Consider the following 22,074-nt stretch of genomic DNA (forward strand, 5'->3'; position numbering starts at 1 on the left):
ATGTAAGCTCTTTATAGGTAGGGATTATTTCATTCATTACCATTGCATCCTTAGCATCCAACACAGTGCCTGGCATATTGTCAGTGCTTGATGAATACTGAGACCTTTTCAGATGTTTTATTGAAATTCAAGTGTACTGTGTCTAAAGCATTCTTCAGAATTAGCAATTTATTAACCTTGTCAAAATAGGAAATGTTTTTCCTCTGGTTTCCTCTGTTTTTGATGAAACCCTCATGCTATCTCTAGATGGCCACGTGTAACCTAGGCAGATATTACTTCTTCTGTATTCTGATCTGATCAGACAACACCTAGTCATGTTCAGTTCTAGGTGCTATGTTTTATGAAAGATATTGTCAAGCTAGAGCACATCTAGAAGAAATAGGTCAGAATATTGAGGGGACTCAAAACTATTCTATGAGAGGATTAATTGAAAGAATTAAGAATTTTTAGTCTGAAGACAAAAAGAATTGGTGGAGACAGGGGCAAAGATGATTGCTTTCTATATATCTTAAGTGTCATGATTTGGAAATGAGATTAGACTAATTTCTGTTGACCTTAAAGATCAGAAATAAGCAATGGATTTGAGTTAAAGAGAAGGATATATATCTATATCTATCTATCTATGTGTATATATATATATATATATACACACACACACACACACACACACACACACACACACACACACACACACAAATGAAAAACTAGATCAAATTAGAGCTGTCCAGAAGTGGAAAGTGCTACTTTGAAATATAATGATTTCTCATTTGCTTGAGGCCTCCAACTGGAGAATCTGACCATTTTTGTTGCAGAATTCATTTATGTTTTAAGTCAGAGGTGTTAGCCCTGAATTACAAGGCTATTGAAACCAATTCAAATTATAATTGGGAAATATTTAACAAAATAAGAACACAATACTCATAGATAATGTTAATTTGTATTTTTCTAAGTCAATATTTTGTGGCAGGAATCCATTTCTATTTTGTTTTGCTTTAGATAGAGATTGAAGAAGATGACTTCTGATGTTGAATTTGACCTCCAAAGACCTTTTTACCAACTCAAAAGTTCTGTGGTTCTGTGTTATACCAGAGGTTCTTCTTTGGCTCTGCCTCCCCTAACTTACTGAAGTCGTTAAAGTTTTAATACCTTCCACTTCTCATTTCCACAACAAGGATCTGGTTTCTTACTAGTTCTCCTCTCTTTTTATTATTTGTAGACTCTCTTTATCCATGCTCCAGTCAGATATTACCTTATTGATGGTCCAGCATTGTCTACACTAATCTTCCAGGACAGTTAATTTAACATTTTGTATTTCAGTAATCAATATTTATTTTTCTACTATGAGAGCTCTATATCATGCCCATAATGCAGAGCAACTGTATCTTAGACAGATTGTACAAACTGAGCTCACAACCTTATCAGGGCTCATCAACACTGCTATGAATTATGGGCTAAGACTAAATAATGTGTAAAGATAGTACCTACAATAATATTTCTTATTATACCTGTTCACATATGTATCTTTAGGTGAAACTCCCAAATATGATGAAATATTTTCAGTCTTTAATTTCTGCTACTAAAAGTATCTTTCTTTTTGGTATTAATAGTAAGGCAACTACAGTAATCCAGAGCCAGTGGAAAGGATACCGCATTCACAGGCAGACTAATTTTTGTGACAAAAAGGATAAAGCAGCAATGATAATACAGAGAGCTTGGAAAAAATACCTTATGAAGACCCAGATGAAAAAAAGTCAATGTAATACGGCTCAACTGCACGCACAGAAGGAGAAGGCTGCTACACTTATTCAGGTCTGTGTCATCTTTCGGCAGTATGTCTTCATCCCATCCTTGTGTTTATTGGTAAAACAGCCATCACTTGGAGGAAGGAAGAAAAAAAAACTTATGTAACTCATCCAATTTATCTGTGGCATGGCATTCAATTAGTAAACATGTATTAAGTACACACTGCGTGCCAGGCACTCCACTAACCACTAGCGATTCAAAGAAAGGCTAGAGCAATCCCAGTTCCCAAGGAGTTCTCTGTCTAATGGAGGAGACAAAGTACAAACCACTCTGGGCAAACAAGATCTAAACAGAATAAATTGGGGATAATCAGGAGAGGGAAGGCACTAGCATTAAAAGGGATTAGGAAAGGTTTCTTATAGAAGGTGGAATTTACCTGGGGTTGGAAGGAAGTCTGGAGGTCAACATGAAGAAGGAGGAAGACATCACAGAATCACTCACTGTCAAGTTCAGTCACTCACTAAACTTGGTGTGATCCTGTCTTCATTCCCGGATACCTCAGTTAGTCATTTTTTCCCATGAGGAAACTGAGAAGGCTCATGAACTGACATTGTTTAGCCAGGAATTTCAAATACTCTAAAAAAATTAAATTTTCTAAAAATTCTGTGTTTGCTTCATGCGGATCAGCACTGGGATGGAGGCTCTGCAATGTCACCATCTGGCTATGCAGGTAGGGGTCCTTTGGCTTTGGCTGATCCTTGGGTTGAATGTACTTAGAGCAAGGAGTCCATCAACCCCAAGAATTCTTAGATAGAATGGATAGATTCCAGAGGGATTGGGAACCTGAATGACAGAAAAATTACATCTTTATTTTCATCAACATTGGTTTCCCTTGTAATCTTATGTATTTTATTTTACAAATGTTTAAAAATATGATTCTGAGGAAAGGTCTGTAGTCTCCCTCCTCCCCCTTCCTCCCACTTCCTTTCTCCCTCTCTTCCTTCCTCTTTCCCTCTTCTCTCTCATTTGCCTTTCTATTTTCTCCCCCTTTTGTGCCCCCACTATCCCTCCTCTCCTTCTTTCCCTCTATACTCCCTCTCCTCTTTCCTTTTCTTCCTTCTTCTACCCCTTTTTCACTCTCCTTTTCTCCTCCTCCTCTCCATTTCTCTATCTACTCTCTTTTTCCCCTCTCCCTCCCCCCTCCTCTTTTCCTCCTCCTCCGTATCACTCAGTAACTCCTTCACACCCTATCACAAACTCAACCCCAAAGTCCAGAGCTTCTGCAGCAGCAACTGTTACCCACATTGTTGTGAATCACCAAGAAACTAAGGGTTTTTTTTTCGGGGGGTGGTAGGTGAAGTGGTGGATGGGGGTAAAAAGTATAGTTAAAGATTACAGACAACTTCCTGAATGCTGTATCTTAACACAGCATCCCACCTTCCCCTGAGGTTCTCAATAATAATTCCATATATCTTTATTACTTTATAATAACCTTTAGGAAATATTTTAATTCTGAAATCAGAGACAATGTGTTTTAAAGAAAAGCTCATTGTACTTGGAAGGAAAGAGCTGTAGTTTTAATTTTTAAACATTACCTTGTTGGATTTTTGAGGCTTCAGATTTATACTTTATGTTAAAAAAGGTTTAGGAAGTCCTTAAGAAGATTTCCACATCAACTGAGTGTGGCAGATTTTCTTTTTCAAAGATTAATCATGTTCACCTCTTTGTGACCCTATTTGGGGTTTTCCAGGCAAAGACACTAATAGTTTGCCCTTTCCTTCTCCAGATCATTTTTTATAGATAAGGAAATTGAGACAAACAGGGTTAAGTGACTTGCCTGGGATCACACAGCTTGTATCTGAGGCTGGATTTGAACCCAGGGTCCCCTGACTTCAGACCCAGCACTTTATTCACTTGTTCCACCTAACAGTCCTCTAGGTATATGTAGCTTTTTAAAAAAGCAATGCAACTAAATGCACAGGTTTTTCTTCTCTCTAAACATAATACTTCATCTCTTTTTGGAGACTTATGAAATTTGTTTTTTCTTAGAAACATTTTGTCTTCTTTATCTCAAGAATGCCATTTTGGTTCTTTGGATTTGGAATATGCTTACACATACAAACACATATTTGAATTTTGTTAGATAGATGCAGATTGTCTTATTGCTGCAACTAAACTTTGACAATAAAGACTCAGATTTATGCCATGCTTTACAGAGTTTTAGGTTTACAGAATGCTTCCCTCACAGCAGTTCATTGAGAGAGGCGGCGTTAAGTATTGCTGCCCTTATTTCAGAGATGAAACTGAAGCTTAAGAGACATTCAGCAGTTTGCTTGAGGTCAGATAGAAATGCTGGGTTGGGAATGGAAGTGGAGTATTCCTAATTTTGGACCAGTTCCCTCACCACTGCAACATGCTAAGGAGAGAAAAATTGGAGGCAGTAATATCACAATTATGGTATTAGTAAAATGAAGGGGTTAGCTGATCTCTGTGGTATCTTCCAGCTCTAAAAGTCCATGATACTATTTTAATAAATTTTATTTCTTTCTTAAAGGACTCAAAATGACCATGAATTTATTTGTAAAGACCTGGCTTATAATTTCAAGTATTGCTGCTTCCAGATATTTAATATTTCTGATGTGTGCTTCAATTTACATTTCACACAGTCATTTGAAAATTAGCATTTATGTGTTTCTTTATATCACTTTCTTCTCAGTTTTTAATAGGTCCTAGAGGATTTGTCAGATCATCAATTAGTTGACCGGGGTTTGTAGTTGAGGGAGTTTTTAAGATTCCATTCTGCTTACCAAGCAGCAAGTCTCCTGGGGATTCAGGACTTTAGACACATGCAGGCATTTAATTTGTCTTCTAGTTTTAAATGTCACATAAAGTTCAAAAAACAGATCACTGAGCTATTAAACTGAGGTCTGAGATGTTTTATCTTCCTAATGGGATAACAGAGAGAATCTGGATTTGGGTTTGATCTGTAACCTTATATAACATGCTTTACATTTTTGTTTAGGCAGTTTGGAAAGGCTTCCTATTACGGAAAAAACTGACCAGAGCGCTAGCTGCCGTTAAAAATGAAGAACTTGAAGATGATTATGAAGAAATTGACCTAGATGACTTTACATTTGATGAAGTAAGTATAAACTGGAACATAAAATGGTCATTTAAAATAGTGCTGAGTGAAATTTTAAAACCATTTAAAATTTTATCCTCTACATGATTGAATTGTGATCATGTATTGCCTCAAATAAAAAGGAGAATATATGTCATTATTTAATATTTTTACATTTTTTTCTCAAGGTAAGAATGTGCTAAGAATATTATAATCATGGCATATATTTTCCTAAACTTTGAGTCTGGTCCTTATCCCCTATTTGTATTATTGCTTTATATTTTATGATAAAGTATATACATATTTATAAATTTTAAAAATATTCTGATTTGTTTTCTTTGTCAGAAGTATTTGGACTATAAAGCACTATGGTAGGTTGCATTATAATAACATTAATATTTCCAAAAACATAATTAAGGGTAATAACATAACAGAGTATAAGCTCCCTAAGGGCAGAGAATACTTTTTCCCCCTTAAAAAAAATAAAAATTATTCAGTTTTGTTTTAACTTTTATATATTTTATTTATCCATTTGAAATGTATTATGGTTTAAGATGTAACTGCCTCAGAAGTCTTGCTCTGATACTTCATAATGGCATGTCGCATGGAGGTAACTCGGGGTTCTTGAAAGCGATTATCAGCATAGCACAAGTGTAGCAGGTTTTAAAATGCTAAAAAGTCTTCACAGGGAATAAACCAAATCTTTTTTTCTGGTGATCAACCTTCCTAATCCTGGGGAAGTATTACAACCCACCTGGTGATGAAATTGTTTCTAACCATGGCATTCTATGAAGAAAGAGACAGAGAGAGACAAAGATGTAGAAAAGACAGAGAGATATCCATAAACAGAGAGACAGACAGAGGCAGAGAGATAGAGAATAGATAATATAGATATCAATATAGGTATAGAAGATATAGATATATTTTAAGTGATCTTCAGTCCTGCGTGGATGCTTCTGTTTCTGCATTGATGGTGGTAAGAATGGTAGGAAAGGACACAATGACTTCTGAGAATCACAGTTTTTGAACCACTGACAATCTTTAATTTGATTCTTGGTACACTGAATATATGAGATCCTTGTCCAGTGACCAGCAAGTGGACATATAGCTGAAGGAGCCAAGTCATGTCAATCTTGACATTCTCCCTACAAATACAAGAAGAAGGAATGAAGTTGCAGCTAAATGGAAGAATATTTCTGAAGTACTTCTTCAAGAAGGAAAGAAAACAGTTGGTAGATTGAGTTTCATTGTATTCCCAAAAGTTTCAAGAATTATTTCATGGGATATGTGTTCTCCACCTATTTCAATACTAACAGAAGGGAATATAGCCTCCTGATCATCTAAAAGAGTCCAGACATCTGAATAAATGTTAGAAGACAAAGGAAAATGAATTGACTCTCTGAGGAGGGAAAGAACGTTGTAGATGCCCAAGGCAGCACAGAACCAGCAGGATGTTCTTGAATTATTTAAAGGAGAAATAAGAATTGTGAAAGCAGAATTTATAGCCTATGTAGCAGAAATAATTGTCAATATAGAAAAGCTTGAATCCATGGTGGTAAGTCTCACCAAAGAAGTAAAAGAGATAATAACTGGTTGGTAAGGCAAGTATGTAGAATTGAAAGATAGTTTGGAAGAACGGAAGCAAAAAGCAATAATGCTAAAAAGAAAGCATGCTGTGTTGGCCAAGCTGACAAAATTGTCAATATTCAATGTTGGAGGGAATATAGGAGGAGAGAGGCATGCTGATGCATTATTGGTGGAGCTGTGAATTGGTACAACCAATCTGGAAAGCAATTTGGACTTATTCAAATAAAGTAGATAAAATATTTCATAACCTTTGACCCAGAGATTCCATTAATAAGAACAATGTTCTCCATATACACCTGCATTTTTATAGGAGCCCTTTTGGGGGCAAGCAAAGATACCAAAGGATGGGAATACTCAGTTTTGGAGGGACAGTGGAAAGACAGTCACATAAATACTCTATTGGTACTACGAATTGGTCAAAATATTTTGGAAAACAACTTGGACTTATTCTAAGATTTAAATGTCCATATACTTTGACACAGGGATCTCACTGCTATACTTGCCACAAAGAAGTCATTGATGTAAAGAAAGGTCCCATATACAACGAAAAATTTATAGTAGCAATTTTTTTGTGGTAGCAAAGAATGAGAAGCAAAATAGATGTCCATCAGATGGGTGATGGCTAAACCACATGAACATTACATAATGTAATGTGACATTCCTTCACCAAGGGAATAACGAATATGATTAGTACAGAGAATCATTGGAATACACTTTAATGAACTGATGCAAATCAAAGTGAGCACAGAGCCAGGAAAACTGTACTCACATTTAAAACCATGCAGAAAGGAAGAATAATGATAAAGCAATCAAAACTGAATCCTGCGCGATTATGGTGACCATGTTTGTCTCTAAGTAAGACATGTGAGAGCAGACTCACTCCTTCTGAGTGGGAGACTGAGTGGAAACACCCACAGTATCATGTCAGAATTGTTTGATTACTGGTTGGTTTTGTTGAAGGTTTGGATAGCTCTCAGAAGGGAGAGAGAGATTTTAGAAGCATTAATATAGCTCTTTAAGGTTTACAAAGCACTTTACAAGTATGACTTAGCCTTATCCTCACAGTTCTCCTGGAAGGTTGCTGCTAACATTTTCCCATTTTTATAGACAAAGAAATTGATACTGATAGAAGTTAAGTGACTTGCCCAGGGTCACACAGCTAGTGAAGATCCTGAAGCTGGATTTATATTCAGGCCTTTATGATACCAGGTTCTGGATTCTATTCCCTGTAATGTGCCCTTGTGCTTTTTTATATAGGTGGTGTAAAAACAAGGGGAGAAGATTGTAGTTACAGAAAACAAGATTTAAAATTCACTATGAGAAGCGATGACAGTAGCAAGATATTTTGGAAGAATATTGGACAATGGCTTAAATAGAACATTTAAAAAAGGCAGGCAGATCCCTACTCTCACTTATACCAAGATGCATTAAACATTAAATTGTAATTCTATATGAATTTTCTGAAAATTCTGAAATTATATCTCGAAAAATATAATAAGCAGTTAGGTTTTAGTTTTGTGTTATAACTGCTATCAGGTTTTCCCCATTTCCACTTGTTCTCCTGTAAATTCATCCTATTTTTTTATAAAGTTGTAAGCGCTATGTTCATAGTATTTTTATACATCAAATGATATATATGCAACTTCCAGTACAGAGACAGGGCACAGTTTTAACTCTTTAATATCACTAAATCATTGGAAAAATCATGGGCTAAGAATATTCTAATATCAACATAAAATTCTGTTCTCTGTGAATAAACAGCCCACATTATAATAATTAAATTATGAACTTGTAAGCATCTGGAGAAAAGTATGAACTTTGTATGTTTTTTTTTATGTGTGGCTTTATGTTACCAACCTTTTTTAAGCTGTCTCCCTCTTTGGCAAAGCCCTATATAACTTCAGTAATCAAATGTGATCTACCTTTGCTGCAAGTTTGCACAAAATATCATTTAACATTCTGATTTTTCTAAGAACATTTTATATTTCAAAAGCAAATCACAAAAGAGAATTCATATGTATGAGCCTTTTTATTTCAAATTTTTCTACTAATCCTATGATTAATTTAATTGTAAGTTTAAATTATTATTACTAACAATAAATCTTTTAATTTTCCTTAAAATCCTTCAAATAGGTTCAACATTTATTCATCAGAATATAAATATAGAAATTATATAGCAAATCAGTTGTTTAACTAAATCATTATTCCTCAGATACTGCTAACCTAGGTTTAAATTCCAAGTGGCAAGGTGGCACACAGGCTGGAGTCAGAAAGATTCTGACCTCAGATAGCTATACTAGCAGTGTCCCTCTGGGCAAGTCATTTAACCTTGTTCGTCTCATTTCCCTCGTCTATAAAATGATCCGGGGAAAGAAATGACAAAGTACTCCACTATCTTTGCTAAGAAAACCCCAAATGGGGTCACGAGTCAGACACGACTGAAACAACTGAACAACAACAAGGTTTAAAATAGATCATAAGAAATGTTTGTCCAGTCAGTTTCAGTCAAGTCTGACTCTTCATGAGATGGGAGGATACTGTATGCATCAGGGAATAGCCTATGTAGAGGTCAGAGAGAGGAGACAGAATGTTGTTTTCAACTTACACCAGACGTGTGGACCTCTGTCCCACATTCTATGTGGGCTTATTATTGATCATCATAATTGATGTATTTTCTCCTCCAATAAGTGGGCTGTTCTTATTCAGTCCATGTGAGAACTCCCTACGAGTCTAGAACAGTGTTTCTCAATCTTTGTTTTGTTATAGACCCCTTTGGTAGTCTGGTGAATCTAATGGACCCCTATTTCAGAAAAAAATTAATGAATAAAATAAAATCTATAGAATTGCAAAAGAAATTACACACATACATATATACATATTGATTCTCTGTACTTTTCACTTAATTGTTGCAGAAACGTGAAGATACGGCCTACTCTAGAAAATAGTTTGTAAAAGCCTAATTCCTTCTCATATTTTCATTAATTAGCTGTTTGATTTCAGATGAATGACTTAGTAAGTCAGTACATCCTGCTTAAAAAGGTTTTTCAAAAGATCAGATGATTGACATTTTGACCCAGTAGTTACTTATATGTTTTTTGGCCATTTTTTACACATAGCCTGGGTAGTCAGGGAGTGTGCCCATGGATCCTGCCCACAAAGCTTTGGGACATGATTGATGATAGAATAACAACACAAAACAAGACAGAAGGGTTTTCTTCTCCTCCAGTGCCATTCCTGTGACTGAGAGATTTAGGCCATGAATTCCTTGGAGAGATAACTCATCTTTACACTAGTTGGTGTGAAAGGAGACAGAGCTCCAAGTAAATGAATACATGATAAAAACACACAAACTGGAGGTTGAAGAGTGGTAATATGCCATCTAGATCATATGATCAAAACTCCTAGATGGTCGAGGTGGGATGGGGAGAGACAGAGAGAGAGACAGAGGCAGAGACAGAGACTAAGTCAACTCCACTGACAGGATGCTGACCCTCTGGATTTTATCTTGAGAGGTAAGTCTCTAAGGTGGGCCTCTTAACTGCTCCCCATAAAAATGACTAGGAGAAAGACTAAAGAGAAATGAGTTTAGGAGGAAATATCATGTATACACATATTCATATATATATGTGCATATATATATGTATATATATGCACATATACATGTGCATATGTATGTATATAAATGAACACATATGAATACATGTATATGTGTGCACACACATATACATATGTGTATATATTTCATATATACTTATATATGTTCTCTTCTAATATGTTTAAAGTTCTATGGTATGTCTTGCACATAGTAAGCACTTTCTAAATACTGCTTTTTTGTTGTATACAGTTATGCCTTTGTAACTGCCCTCAAGTGAAATGCAGCAGAGACAGTTCCCTGGAGTAAATGGAAGTTTGAGCCATAATCTGATTGGATAAGCTTTTATTTAGATAATTGGGACAGATGCTGTCAACAAAGAGAGTAGAAGGTAGCTGGAATTAGAGAGCTTGGTGGTTATCCTAGACTGCTCTTTCAGTGTTAGGTGGTGTGTTTGAATCCTGGGGGTGAGTAATGGACTGAGAGTGCTTTATCCATATTGCTGAATAGGATCAGGTAACTAGGCACAGCTTCCTTGCTGGCCACGTTCATAAATAATAGCCTTTATGATTTTTCCCTTTGTTCATTATTAGAGAAAAGTGATTTTGAAATGTTGTCACCCCTATCACACATTTCTTCAAAGTATATCTGATTTAGTCCAGCTGTTTTCCCTGACTTTATCTTCTTAGGGAATATTTCTCACTCCTCAGATTGCATGCTAAATCCAAAATCATCATGAAAATAGGGTAGAAAAATGGCATATCTGTTTCATGTTTCATTTTTTAGTTGTTCCCTCCCCTCGAATTGCATCTGTAATCATTCTTGGGATAATATGACTCAGCTCAGTATCCTGCAAAACTTTCTGCAAATGTGTTTTCCCTTCCCTTGTTCTTAGCTATATTTTGAGATGATACTACTTTCAATCTTCCTTAACATTTTGCAGTTGAGTCCATATTCTAAACTGGTGTTGTCCTTGGCTGTCACATCTCCCCTCCTCTCAGTTCGATAAGTGCCCCTACTGTTAGTTGGGTAAAGCAATTTCTGAACTCTTTCCATTTTATTATTGTTACTATTGCTTATGTAATTAAATTATTATTGCATTATTAAACTTACATCAGAAATGGAGAGGATCTGAATGAGTATCTTTTCCTGGAATTATTTCCACTTGTTTTCAATATCCATAGGATAGGTTGGAGCCATATGCGGTGACTTCTCAGCTTATAATGTTATCTTATAATTCGGTATTAATTTTGACCTGGGAGCTTTCTGCTCAATGATCTGACTGCACATTTAGGTTAGATGTTGTTCATACATTAGTTAATTTTTATTATTAGTTATTTCCTGCCTCTTAAGAAAATATAAATTCATTTTTTGTGGTGTTGATGAGTGCCTGTTATATCTAACATTTGACTCCATGCTAAAGAAAATTGGTTATATTATTACAGATAGAAAGTCATAATACAGAGTCATAATATGTATATGATGTCCTATAAGCCTTTGGTCTCTTTTATTTATCCTGAACTTAATTTTTCAATGTATTTTTCACCATTCTTCTCTGTGCCTCACAATCAATGAAGAACTTACTGAGTTTCAAACAAAATCATGAACCTTTGAAAGAATTTAAAACTCTTGGACAAATCAAACAGCACAACCCAATATTCATAAGTAGCCTACCTTATTATCAGGCTATCTTATTTTTATGTGCTAGTCTTAGAGAGTGATCATTCAAGGCTTCACAGTTGAGACAGAATTATAATTCTCAGTTTTAATTTTTAATAGACAGCAGGACTGTGGCAAGGCAGGTGGACAATTGAATGAGACCTCCTTACCTATGAAGGAGAGAGGAAATTTAGAGGTGATCTTATTCAGCTCTCTTACTTTACAGATGAAGAAACTGAGGACTAGAGAGGGTTAATGACTTTCTAAGACATACATGTAGTAAATAAGACCATGAGTTCAGTCCAATCTTCTCATTCCAAATCTAGTTCTCTTTCCTCTGTCATTCACAAATTTATTTCATTGCATCATGAAGCACTTTAAATGTCAGGCTACGGATTTGGGAGTTTAGATTCTTAGCTGCCTTAAGTTAGTGCTGTACATTAGGCTTATGACTGGATAGTCACATTAAGAAGTTAGTTATTGGAAAGGGGAGACCAGAAGCCAAGCGAAGAGTTAGGGAGCAGTTAAAATAGTCCCAGAGGGCCATCTCCAGTCTTCCTGATCTATATCTTGCCACTGGACTTGGATGACTCCAGAGAAGGTGACTTTGCACAGCCTTCCCTCACTTAAATCCAATTCACTTGCATGTCATGGCATCATCTCCCTAATGTCATGGTCCTCTTTGAGAACGAAAAATAAACAACATGAAACAGTCCCAATAATAAGGGTTTAGGATGTAGTTGTATATATAAAAAGTATAGGATGACAAGATATTATAGACATAAAATTGATAATGCTTGAGGTGATATTTGAAGCCAAGTGTAGAGACAAATGAGGGCAAGGACAGGATTTTGTGGGTTTCTCATACTCAGAAGGAGGATGAAAAGAAACCAACATTGGAGCTAAAAGGGGGCTGGTGAGTCATAAAAAGGAAAACTGAGATAGAACAATGCCCTGGATCCAAAGGGCAAAGAGAGTCTCAGGAAAGACACCAGAAATGTCAGGAGGATGGGTATTAAGAAAAGTGACTGGATATGACAAGTAGATCAGCATTCATGAATAAGTAGATCATGATTTTAGCCTTAAAGGTAGGGTGGTTGTCAGATGACAGGGATCTTTGAATGATAGATTAAAGAATTTGACCATCTTGAACACCTGGCATTAGAACCAGTTTAACACAAAGCCGTGCAGAACTGAATTTGACCTAGAATAAAGGGAGAAAAATCTAAGGAGTTTTATTTGGATGACTCAGCCTAGTATGGAAGTAACCCAGCTCATTGCAGTGACATTTTCTCTTTCCATCTCCCTCCCCCTATTTTTTTGTGATCTCACTTCTCCAAACTGCATTCATATTGCCAGTTTGGACTCTCAGAGGGTCAGTAGCTACTACTCAGAGTTCTAGGGGCAACACTTATAGATGACTATACCTGTAATTCTACCTTGTGAACCATCATCAGTGTATTTCTCATTAAAAAATTAGAATGTTCAATTACTTTAATTCTTTTTTACTAATAAACATTTGTCTCCTATCCCTTGTCCCACCATTAAAAAAAAAAAACAACCTACAAAAGCATTTGCTCAAAATACAAAGCAAGAAAAATAATTACATAACATTGTACCAATAAACTTGGCATATGGCATCCATAGAAAGAATAAGCCTATGTTGAAATGCTCCCGTAATAGTGACACACATGCAGAGAACAGATGTGACCAGGTCATCTTATAACTCTGAAACTGTGGACCTTGATGTCCTTTTCCAGGGAATGCTTTCATAAACTTTACTTATGGGAGTGGTATCCATATTGAAGGAGCTGTTCCACTGCCACTCTGCTACTGAGGCAGACCTCTTTACTCCTATAATACTGCATCTTTATTTCAGAAAGGGCAGAGAGATCATTAGCACAGAATTTTCAACTTTTCAGATTACAATTCTAAAGTTCCTTGATTTGGACATATGCAAATGAGCAACTGGGAAACTGGGAAATGAGACTTGAAGTCTTTGTCCAGGGTTAATGATTACCTATTTTGGCTGCTTTCATATTTTTTCACATACAAATTCTACATTTGTCTTTATCTTTGTATCTTTTAATCAGCAAAATGGCCAAAGTCTGAAAGGGGCTCATTACATTTACAATAGTAACTAAGATTTATTAGCAATAAAATGCCGGATTTGGGTGCTGTACTATACCATTATGGTACAGTGGTAAGTACAAATACTTCTTAAGCAGTTGTCTCAGGCTTTATTTCATACCTATAAAAATAGGGCAGAAATAACAGTGGGTATAGGGGGTAAGTAGAAAATGAACTGGATCCAACAGAATGACACAGAAGGTCATATATGATGGAATAATTTGGTGTCAAGGTCAAGTGGCCATGAGAGAGAGGAATGTAAAACATTGGCCTCATAATAGTAACAGCTCATGTATTACACTTTCAGGTTTATAACATGGAACGTTAAAGTGTTCTCTTTACCACAACTTTGTGAGGCCAACAGTGCAAATATTGTTAGCCTTATTTTTACAGAAAGAAGAAATTGAGCATTAGAGAAGTTAACTGATTAGACCAGGATCACACAATAAGCATCCTATTTGGGAGTCACCTTAGACATCTTAACTCTAGGCCCAGGACACATCATACTATCTTTCCTCTGTGAGGGTGGAGGAAAAGTAAAAGGGATTCTGGAAGTCATGGATAAATCAATTATGTTTAGTAGAATGTGTAGTATCATACATGCAAGTTGGCATGAACTCTAGTCAGTAACCAGCAAAGGATACTTATCACTACAGTGTGGCCAATTAGAACCTAATATGTGTTGGTGTCTGTTCTATGCTTGTATCTAATGATCAGGTAGAACATAATTCTGGTGAAGATAATTGTGAAATCTAAATGATCCCCTTACAGTGTAGAGAGTATGATGCTTTATTTTTCACTTTAGTCTGTCCCTTGCTTATTATCTCCTGTGGACAAATGCTTTTGCCATGTTAGTAGTTTCCAGTATAAATAACCCTTATTATCTCTTGCAATGTCTTGGAGAAGCATAGGTGTGTAAATATCTATCCATTTCTGTTTATCTATCTGTCCAACTGTCATCTGTCTAGATATATATGTGTGTATATTATATGTATGTAAGTATGTATGCACACTCAAACACACAAAATAGAAAATATTTTGTTAATACAGACATAAAATAATGAATTTCCAAAATCTTTGACATTTGCCTTTTATCGTCTTTTATAAACTCTTTTGGCCAGAGTTGTAAGTATATAGATATAACACTCTCTCCATCTCTGTCTTTCTCTACACACACACATATATACCTATATATGTGTTAGTTGTGTGTGTATATACATGCATATATAATACACATATACATATGTGTGTATATATATATTTAATGTATAAATTTTATATTGATTCCAGTAACTAGAAAAATATGTTGTTGACGAATTTTCCTTCAAATATTTTTTAACGTTTGTACAATAAAGAAAATCTGAACAAGTTTTTTTTAAGCAGTCACTGAGGATTGTATAAATCTCTAGTGGTAAACATAATAGAATAACATACATTTTAGAAAGCAGTGATATGTTTATTGCTCTTGGCCAAAAGAAATGACATTGTGGGGTAGATATATTTTTTCAGACATTCTTGGTAGTGCCAAATGTAAGCTTCCCATTAGCAAGCTTGACCTTATATAAATCAGTTGGTCTAGTTGTATTTTTTGTTACTTATTAAAATTCTTTATCCTTTCTTAATCTATTAAAATTACCTTTTGGCTACTAAAACATCTCAATGATCATGTTGATCACAAAAGAAGGTTAATTAAATACATGTTCTTAAAGAATATGACTCTAACATGAAAATAAAATAGAAAAAACTTGATTAAGTCTTGAATTCTAATTTGATGAAGACTTCATTTCATACCAGACGTCATATAGCTCTTCCAAGAAGTAGACTCTAATTTGGGAAGCTACCAATTTTACCAGGGCCATCTCTTGGATGTAACAAATGAGGGTGATGAACATGGGTTTGCACTTTGGGAACCTAGGAAGCAGTGAAAGAAACACAATAGGATAGGGGTCACAAAGGTGCTTTTGACAACTGGTGCTAAAAAAAATCTTATGTGCTTATTACACATCCAGAATTTGTTTGGGTCTTCATGTCTAATATCCATCTTTACATTCTGTCCTTCTAAAACCATCCTTCAGATTGTGTGTGTGTGTGTGTGTGTGATCTCAGCACTTTTGCCTCTTTAAGGCTGTTATTAATAATTATTTAGCTAGGTTTTATCTGTATAGAAATGTTAAGGGAGGAAGGTGAGGGACTGTATGATATAAGAGATTTGCCCTTGGCTTACATGCTCTCTAGGGATGATTTTAGATTTCACTTTTTTTCAAAGACTTAAGAAGGAATTTAATACCTTGTTCTCAGTTTTCTATTGTAAATATTTAAAGTTTCTAGCAACTAAAAATATATGTATATATCATACTAGGCAATGTTTTGTGACTCAGGTTTACAAGATAAATAACCATTAACCATGGTAAAAGGGAATGAAACTATCATTAAACAAAAATTGCTGCTTTCAAATAACCTATTTTCCCATTCATTATAGCACTCTCGTTTTGACACTTATATATTTTTATCTCAGTAACCCTCCATTAAAGACCTAGGATGATGCTTCATAATGGACTGCAAGAAGTCATCAATTTTCAGAGGCTATGCCAGCTGGGCATGAGCTCTGGAAAATCCTACCAATCTCAAAATCTTTATTAGTTGATCCCAGTAAATGTACTGTATGACTCTTGTTTGAGGACCACCCTAGTAGATGGTGGAGATGGTAGGCTGTCAGCTGATAATTTTCTGGCTTACAGAAAATATGAAGGAATTATTTTCTATATTGGTCTAGGTAGTTCTCACACTTATGAAATAATACAGTCTTTAAGTATTGAATTATATATATGTAAATTTAGATGTCCATTCATTGTTATTAAAGGATAATATTTCAAAAATAATGACTGAGTTTCCTTTATTGTAATCATGCTAAAGGAATAATTTATACAATCTAGTTCAGAGTTGTAGATTTCTCCATGTAATAAATAAGTATAAAATTCCAAACAAATATTTTGATAATATATCACCCTGTTAATTTCAATGACAGTTGAACAAAAAAAGATGCTTTGTTTAAATTTGGTTGTGTGCAGTTTTATAATTATGGAGTATTATTTTAGGGCATAAAACAGTGTGATTTTATAAACATTGAATTTCACCTACAGTGTCATTATTATAAGGAGTCAAGTATGCCATGGCCATTGTCAGATATCTTCTAGGCATACAGATAAACGAAAGTTTACTAGGGTGTTATTCCTGTCCCTGATGCCAGTATTAGAAAAGAGTTTTCTTAAATTTCATATAATCACAAAAATTATTAGAAAGATATAAATGGAAAAAATGAATAAGAATTGTTAAAAGTTTTTTTACACTATTAAATATACAGACCAGTTTTAGAGTTCAAAAGAGCATTTGATCAGTATTCAGATTAACTCCTTATAAGTGAAATGTGATTGTTATCAACTTTCCTTAAAGAATCATGCAATCCCTATTATATATCGGTTGAAGTATGTACTGTCACATTAGACAGTCCAAGTAAAAAATAGTCCCAGTAATTCTATACTAAATTATCTGATGCTAGGATAACCATCTATCTCAGGTTCTGTTTAAGACAGAATACATCCTAGATATATCTCATAAATGGGAGAAAGATGTTCTTAAATTATAGGGGGAAGGAACCTTGGAAGAAAGGCACAGGATCAAGATTAACACAAATGACCAAGTACATAGAGGCTTGAATAACAGGAATTATGTTACTAGTGGTGTTTTACTCATCATCACATAATATATTCCTTCATGTTTTCTGTGAAACTGTGGTGAAAAACTGAAAAAAAAAAAATGGATGAGGACCTTTTCTCTCAGACCTAATTGAAAAAAGAATGGATATTTTTTTTTCCTTCTAATTAGGTCTAAGAAAAAAATATGTCTGCTAATATAGACCAATATAAACTTAGGAATGCGTGCTCATTTGGACATGTTTTTTCTATTCATCAGTTTGTGAATAATGATTACATGTTATCTCTAGTGCTTTTTGGAATTGTAGCTGTCAAACAGATAAAGACACTGAGCAGGGGTCAAAAGTCATGTTATAATTTTTTTAAAAAGTTACATTCAATATTCCATTATGTCACAATATCTTAAAACTGCACAGGACAAAAGTTTCCTGCAAGGAAAAAAAACTGATGTATTATGTGAAAACTTTTGCAACATTTACAGCATATAAGACAGTTTAAAAGAGAATTTGTAAAAGTTATCTAAATGAAACTGATTTTATCAGTGTACTTTGGGACATTTCTTATTCACAACAGGCTGCCTTAGAGAAAGAATGGTTCTCTTTGGATTCCACCAACTTCCCTTCCAAAACACAGGCTCTCCCAAATGAACTGCACCAGCCAAAGGTAACATGTCATGGAAATTTCTTAGTCCTAGATCTTTGTTCATTCCTTAGGGTTATGCTACACTTGGGTGATTAATACTGCAATTTATTGACTTGAAAAACACAATTACTTTTAGAAGCCTCTGACTTCCTCTTCATCCCCAGATGTAATTTTTCATGATGCTTTTTCTTTCATATACTTCATTTTTTTTCTTTATTTTGGACTTCTTTCAACACTTTACTTCACAGTAGCAAAAAAAAAAAAAACAGATGATGGTCTTCAGCTGCGTGTTTGGCAGTGGGCTAAGAATCGCTAGTTGATACAGTACATTAAAATTACAAAAGTCTGCATTAGGATGGCAACAGCTGAAGCTTCTCAATCAGAGGTCACTGAACTGTAATATCTATTATTTATCTGATAAACTTTGAAGTTTTAGCTCTCTGAGGATTTTTTTTGCTTCTTTGTAATTATTCATCTTACTATATGCAAACTATTCCAAAAGACATTCTCCAGCCCATAACAACAAAGGACATTTATGTGTACATTTCATAAATTTTCATTTCTTGAATGTTTTTGTCCTTATAATGAAGTATAGATTACAAATTTTAGTTGTGTTTTCTGTGTCTTTACGGCAATTACTGTATATTGATTAAAATATTCAAAATTCAAATGCAAGTAAAGTAATGCAGTATTTACCTTTTCCTTTCTGATAAGAATTCAGGATATTTATCTTCTGATGACACTTCACTTAATTTACCATATCATCCAGAGCAAGCTTGGCAGTGTAGTGAGAGAGAAAACCCATTCTCTCCTGAAGACTCTCAGTTTACTGACAGGTAAGTTAAATCAATGTATTTGCATATGTGTGGGGAAGTAACTAGTCACCTAAAGAAACCCAAATAACATTCTTCGAGGCACCAGTTCTGACTTAGCAAGGAGTGATAGTAGAGTTTGGTTTTTTTTAAACTATTATATCTGTTTATAATAAGATGAATTAGTTGATTGAAGTTTAGTTTTTTTAAGGATAATTTTATAGGGAGTTTTCAAAAAACTTATGCAAACTGTAAAAGTTAGTTATGTATTTAAAATCAAGTAAGTTCCACAGCTAGGTTTCTAATAAAATTATTTTCAGCTGGGAAACACTTAAATATAGTTCCCTAGGTATAGATAAGGATTAAAGGAGAATTTCTTTCAGTGCTGCATTCCTCCACAGAAAGGAATTGAAATATGCTTCAAGTAATTGAAATGTAAACAGTTTAAATTGATGGCAGGCTTTTATTACTTTCTAAGATAAAGGCTTCTTCTGTTATTTAAAGTAGATTTTGTTTCCGCGTTTTACTGAGCATAAACAGTTTGCAGTTTAACAAAGAATGAAATGTTACTGGTTCCCTTCTGTTGTCAGATCAGAAAGTCAAAAACTGTCCTCTTCATCTGATTTCAAGAGCTATATGAAAATGTCCCTAAGATCTAAAAAAGAAGAAAAAATTTCAGAAGAATGGTACGTTTTCTATATGTTCTCTCTGCCTACATTATGTTGCAAATTAAAAGACCAAGATAATTTTAAATGGTGATATTTTCTTCTATTTTAATATTGATTTTGCCAAATTTATTTGACAGGTTAGGCTGATTAAACCATAATTCTATGAATATTATTGTTTTTCCATTCATCTTAAATCTTAGAATAATTTAAATGAGATACAATAATTATGTTAACTGCATGTATATACATATATAATATACACAGACACACATACACATACATGTGTGTGTGTGCATGCATAATACCTGGTGTCTACTGAATAATTGTTTTTAACTATTTTATTATTACCTTTTTAGGGGCTTTAAAGATATTTCTACTGCTCAGTTGATGCTAAAGAGAGCCCAAAAAATGAAATCTAAGAAAACAAAGCATAAGCTAGGTGGGTGAACAAGACCAATTTATTTTAAATACCTCTCTTTACCTAGTATAAATTTTCTCTTTAGTCCCCTTTAAGGATTATTTTCAAATATGTTTCTTAAAACATCCTCATTTTAAGTAAAGATAGAAATGAGGGGTTAGAAATGATTATGCACACACAAGTTAATGACTCTAAAGAATACAAAATAGATCAATAAATTAATGTTATTTTGAAATGGTTGATTATAGCCCTAAATACAATATTCTCTGAAAAAGGAATATTCTAAGTTGTACAAAGATGAGTATTTTTGTCTTACGATATTTTTGTTTACCTCTGTATTTTTCATGTTTTGTATTGTTGATTTCTGAATTGTTGAGCTGAGAATTTAAGTGATAATGTCTCCAGCAATTTTATTTTTTTTTAACTTTGTTGATTTCTTCCTTACAAAGACTTCATGGCATATGCTCAGTCATTATGGTATTTAGATTCCTGTTTAACTTGCAGTCTATTTATATAAATTTCTAAGTTTCATGAATGGTAGTTTTAGAGATTTCATGATTGACATCTGTAGCATGAGTATAATAAATGGCTTCCAAGCATCAGCACGTGGTTTTGTAGTGCTTGGAAAGCATCCAAATGCTTCATTTTTTGTCCCATTTGCCTGACCTGACTGCTGTGTGTTGCCAGCCTTCCTTCTCTGGACACCTCTTATCACATCAGTGGATTTGTTGAATGTTCTCAACTATTTTACAAATGTCTTTGGTGGAAAGAGAGGTTCCGGTAAATTTTGATGTCTCTTTTTTTCTTCATGGTTTGTCTTAAGGAAATTTTTCCAAAAGGTGAATACCAGTGTTGTTTTTGCTGTTGGCATTTGCCATTAATCATGTAACATTCGTGATCAAAATGCATATGAGAGGACCATTGAAATATATTGAAATTTTTAGACTTTCATGAGCCTCTTTAGCATGGATCTCTTATAATCAAAGAAAGAGTAGTATACTTGTCTATGAGTAAGAATCAAAAAATGGCTGTAATCCTAAGGAGCCAGTCAGTTGAAGTAGCCCAAACAATCACTTTATTTTCTTTTGACTCTTTCCATAGTGTCTCTGCATTTTATGTAATGAATGACCATTAGTAGTTGGATTATCACTTTCTCAGATTCAAAGGTACAACAAAGTATTCATTTTCCAACATAGGTAAACTAGACTATTAGGGTCATCTTTGGGCAATTGCAATGTTATCCATTGCTTTATACACTTAAGATATTTATTTCTGTAACAGTTTAAGATATCAATTTACTTAATGTAAATAACCTTGTCATTTCTCATCACATTCAGAACTTCTCCCTTCTTATTTGAGTTGTCACTGATGTCATTATATCACTAAGACCTCTGTCACTTAAATACTGTCAGATAAAATGGAAGTAAAGACAACACAGGCTCTGTGCCCTGTACAGAAAATATTAATATCAATATCCAAGAAATGCCTTTTGATTTCTTGATAGATTACCCTCAGCAGCAACAGCATTGTCATAACTTTCATCATTAACAAAATGTGCATTAAATGACATCTCTGAAAGTGGCAGAAGGCTCAGAAACATCCCTGCAAATTCCAAGAGGAGGCTGTGTGCCTCATTCGTATAGGAGCTGACAGATTTTTACTACACAGATCTTTTATGCAAGGCATAAAAACATTATACCTAGTGCGCTTCTGAACGGAAACATAAGAATCACAAAATGGTCACACTTCAAGGGACTTTAGAGATTATTTTGTCTAAACCTGTTGTTTTACAAATGGGAAAATTATTCCGTAAAGGTGCTTAAGATCATAAAATCAGTCGGAATCAGAAGTACGACTTAAACTCAGGTTCTTTCCTTTGTATTATGCTGTCTTTGGATAAAGCCTCAGATAACAGAAGAATAAGGATGCTGACCCCCAGGCTTTTTGCTCCATCATATTTACTATTTCAATCAAATATATATGATGTTATGC

The 22,074-nt window shown here is 34.5% G+C and overlaps 1 protein-coding gene across 7 annotated transcripts in view; it reads left to right on the plus strand.

Annotated features, from left to right (window-relative positions):
* Window positions 1–22,074, plus strand: part of LRRIQ1 (leucine rich repeats and IQ motif containing 1) — a 297,422-nt gene that overhangs the window by 136,934 nt on the left and 138,414 nt on the right. For 4 of the 7 annotated variants that reach the window (XM_072655502.1, XM_072655506.1, XM_072655505.1 and 1 more), the window contains exons 17-22: window positions 1,608–1,809; window positions 4,766–4,885; window positions 18,116–18,205; window positions 18,899–19,020; window positions 19,587–19,682; window positions 20,021–20,103. In XM_072655502.1, coding sequence (XP_072511603.1) covers window positions 1,608–1,809; window positions 4,766–4,885; window positions 18,116–18,205; window positions 18,899–19,020; window positions 19,587–19,682; window positions 20,021–20,103 — 713 coding nt within the window. Of the gene's footprint in view, window positions 1–1,607; window positions 1,810–4,765; window positions 4,886–7,708; window positions 8,470–18,115; window positions 18,206–18,898; window positions 19,021–19,586; window positions 19,683–20,020; window positions 20,104–22,074 lie in introns of those variants that run through there. The other 3 variants (XR_011977307.1, XM_072655503.1, XM_072655507.1) reach the window with 3 other exon arrangements.

The sequence above is a fragment of the Notamacropus eugenii genome, chromosome 3, assembly GCF_028372415.1.
Source record: "Notamacropus eugenii isolate mMacEug1 chromosome 3, mMacEug1.pri_v2, whole genome shotgun sequence".
Lineage (NCBI taxonomy): Eukaryota > Metazoa > Chordata > Mammalia > Diprotodontia > Macropodidae > Notamacropus > Notamacropus eugenii.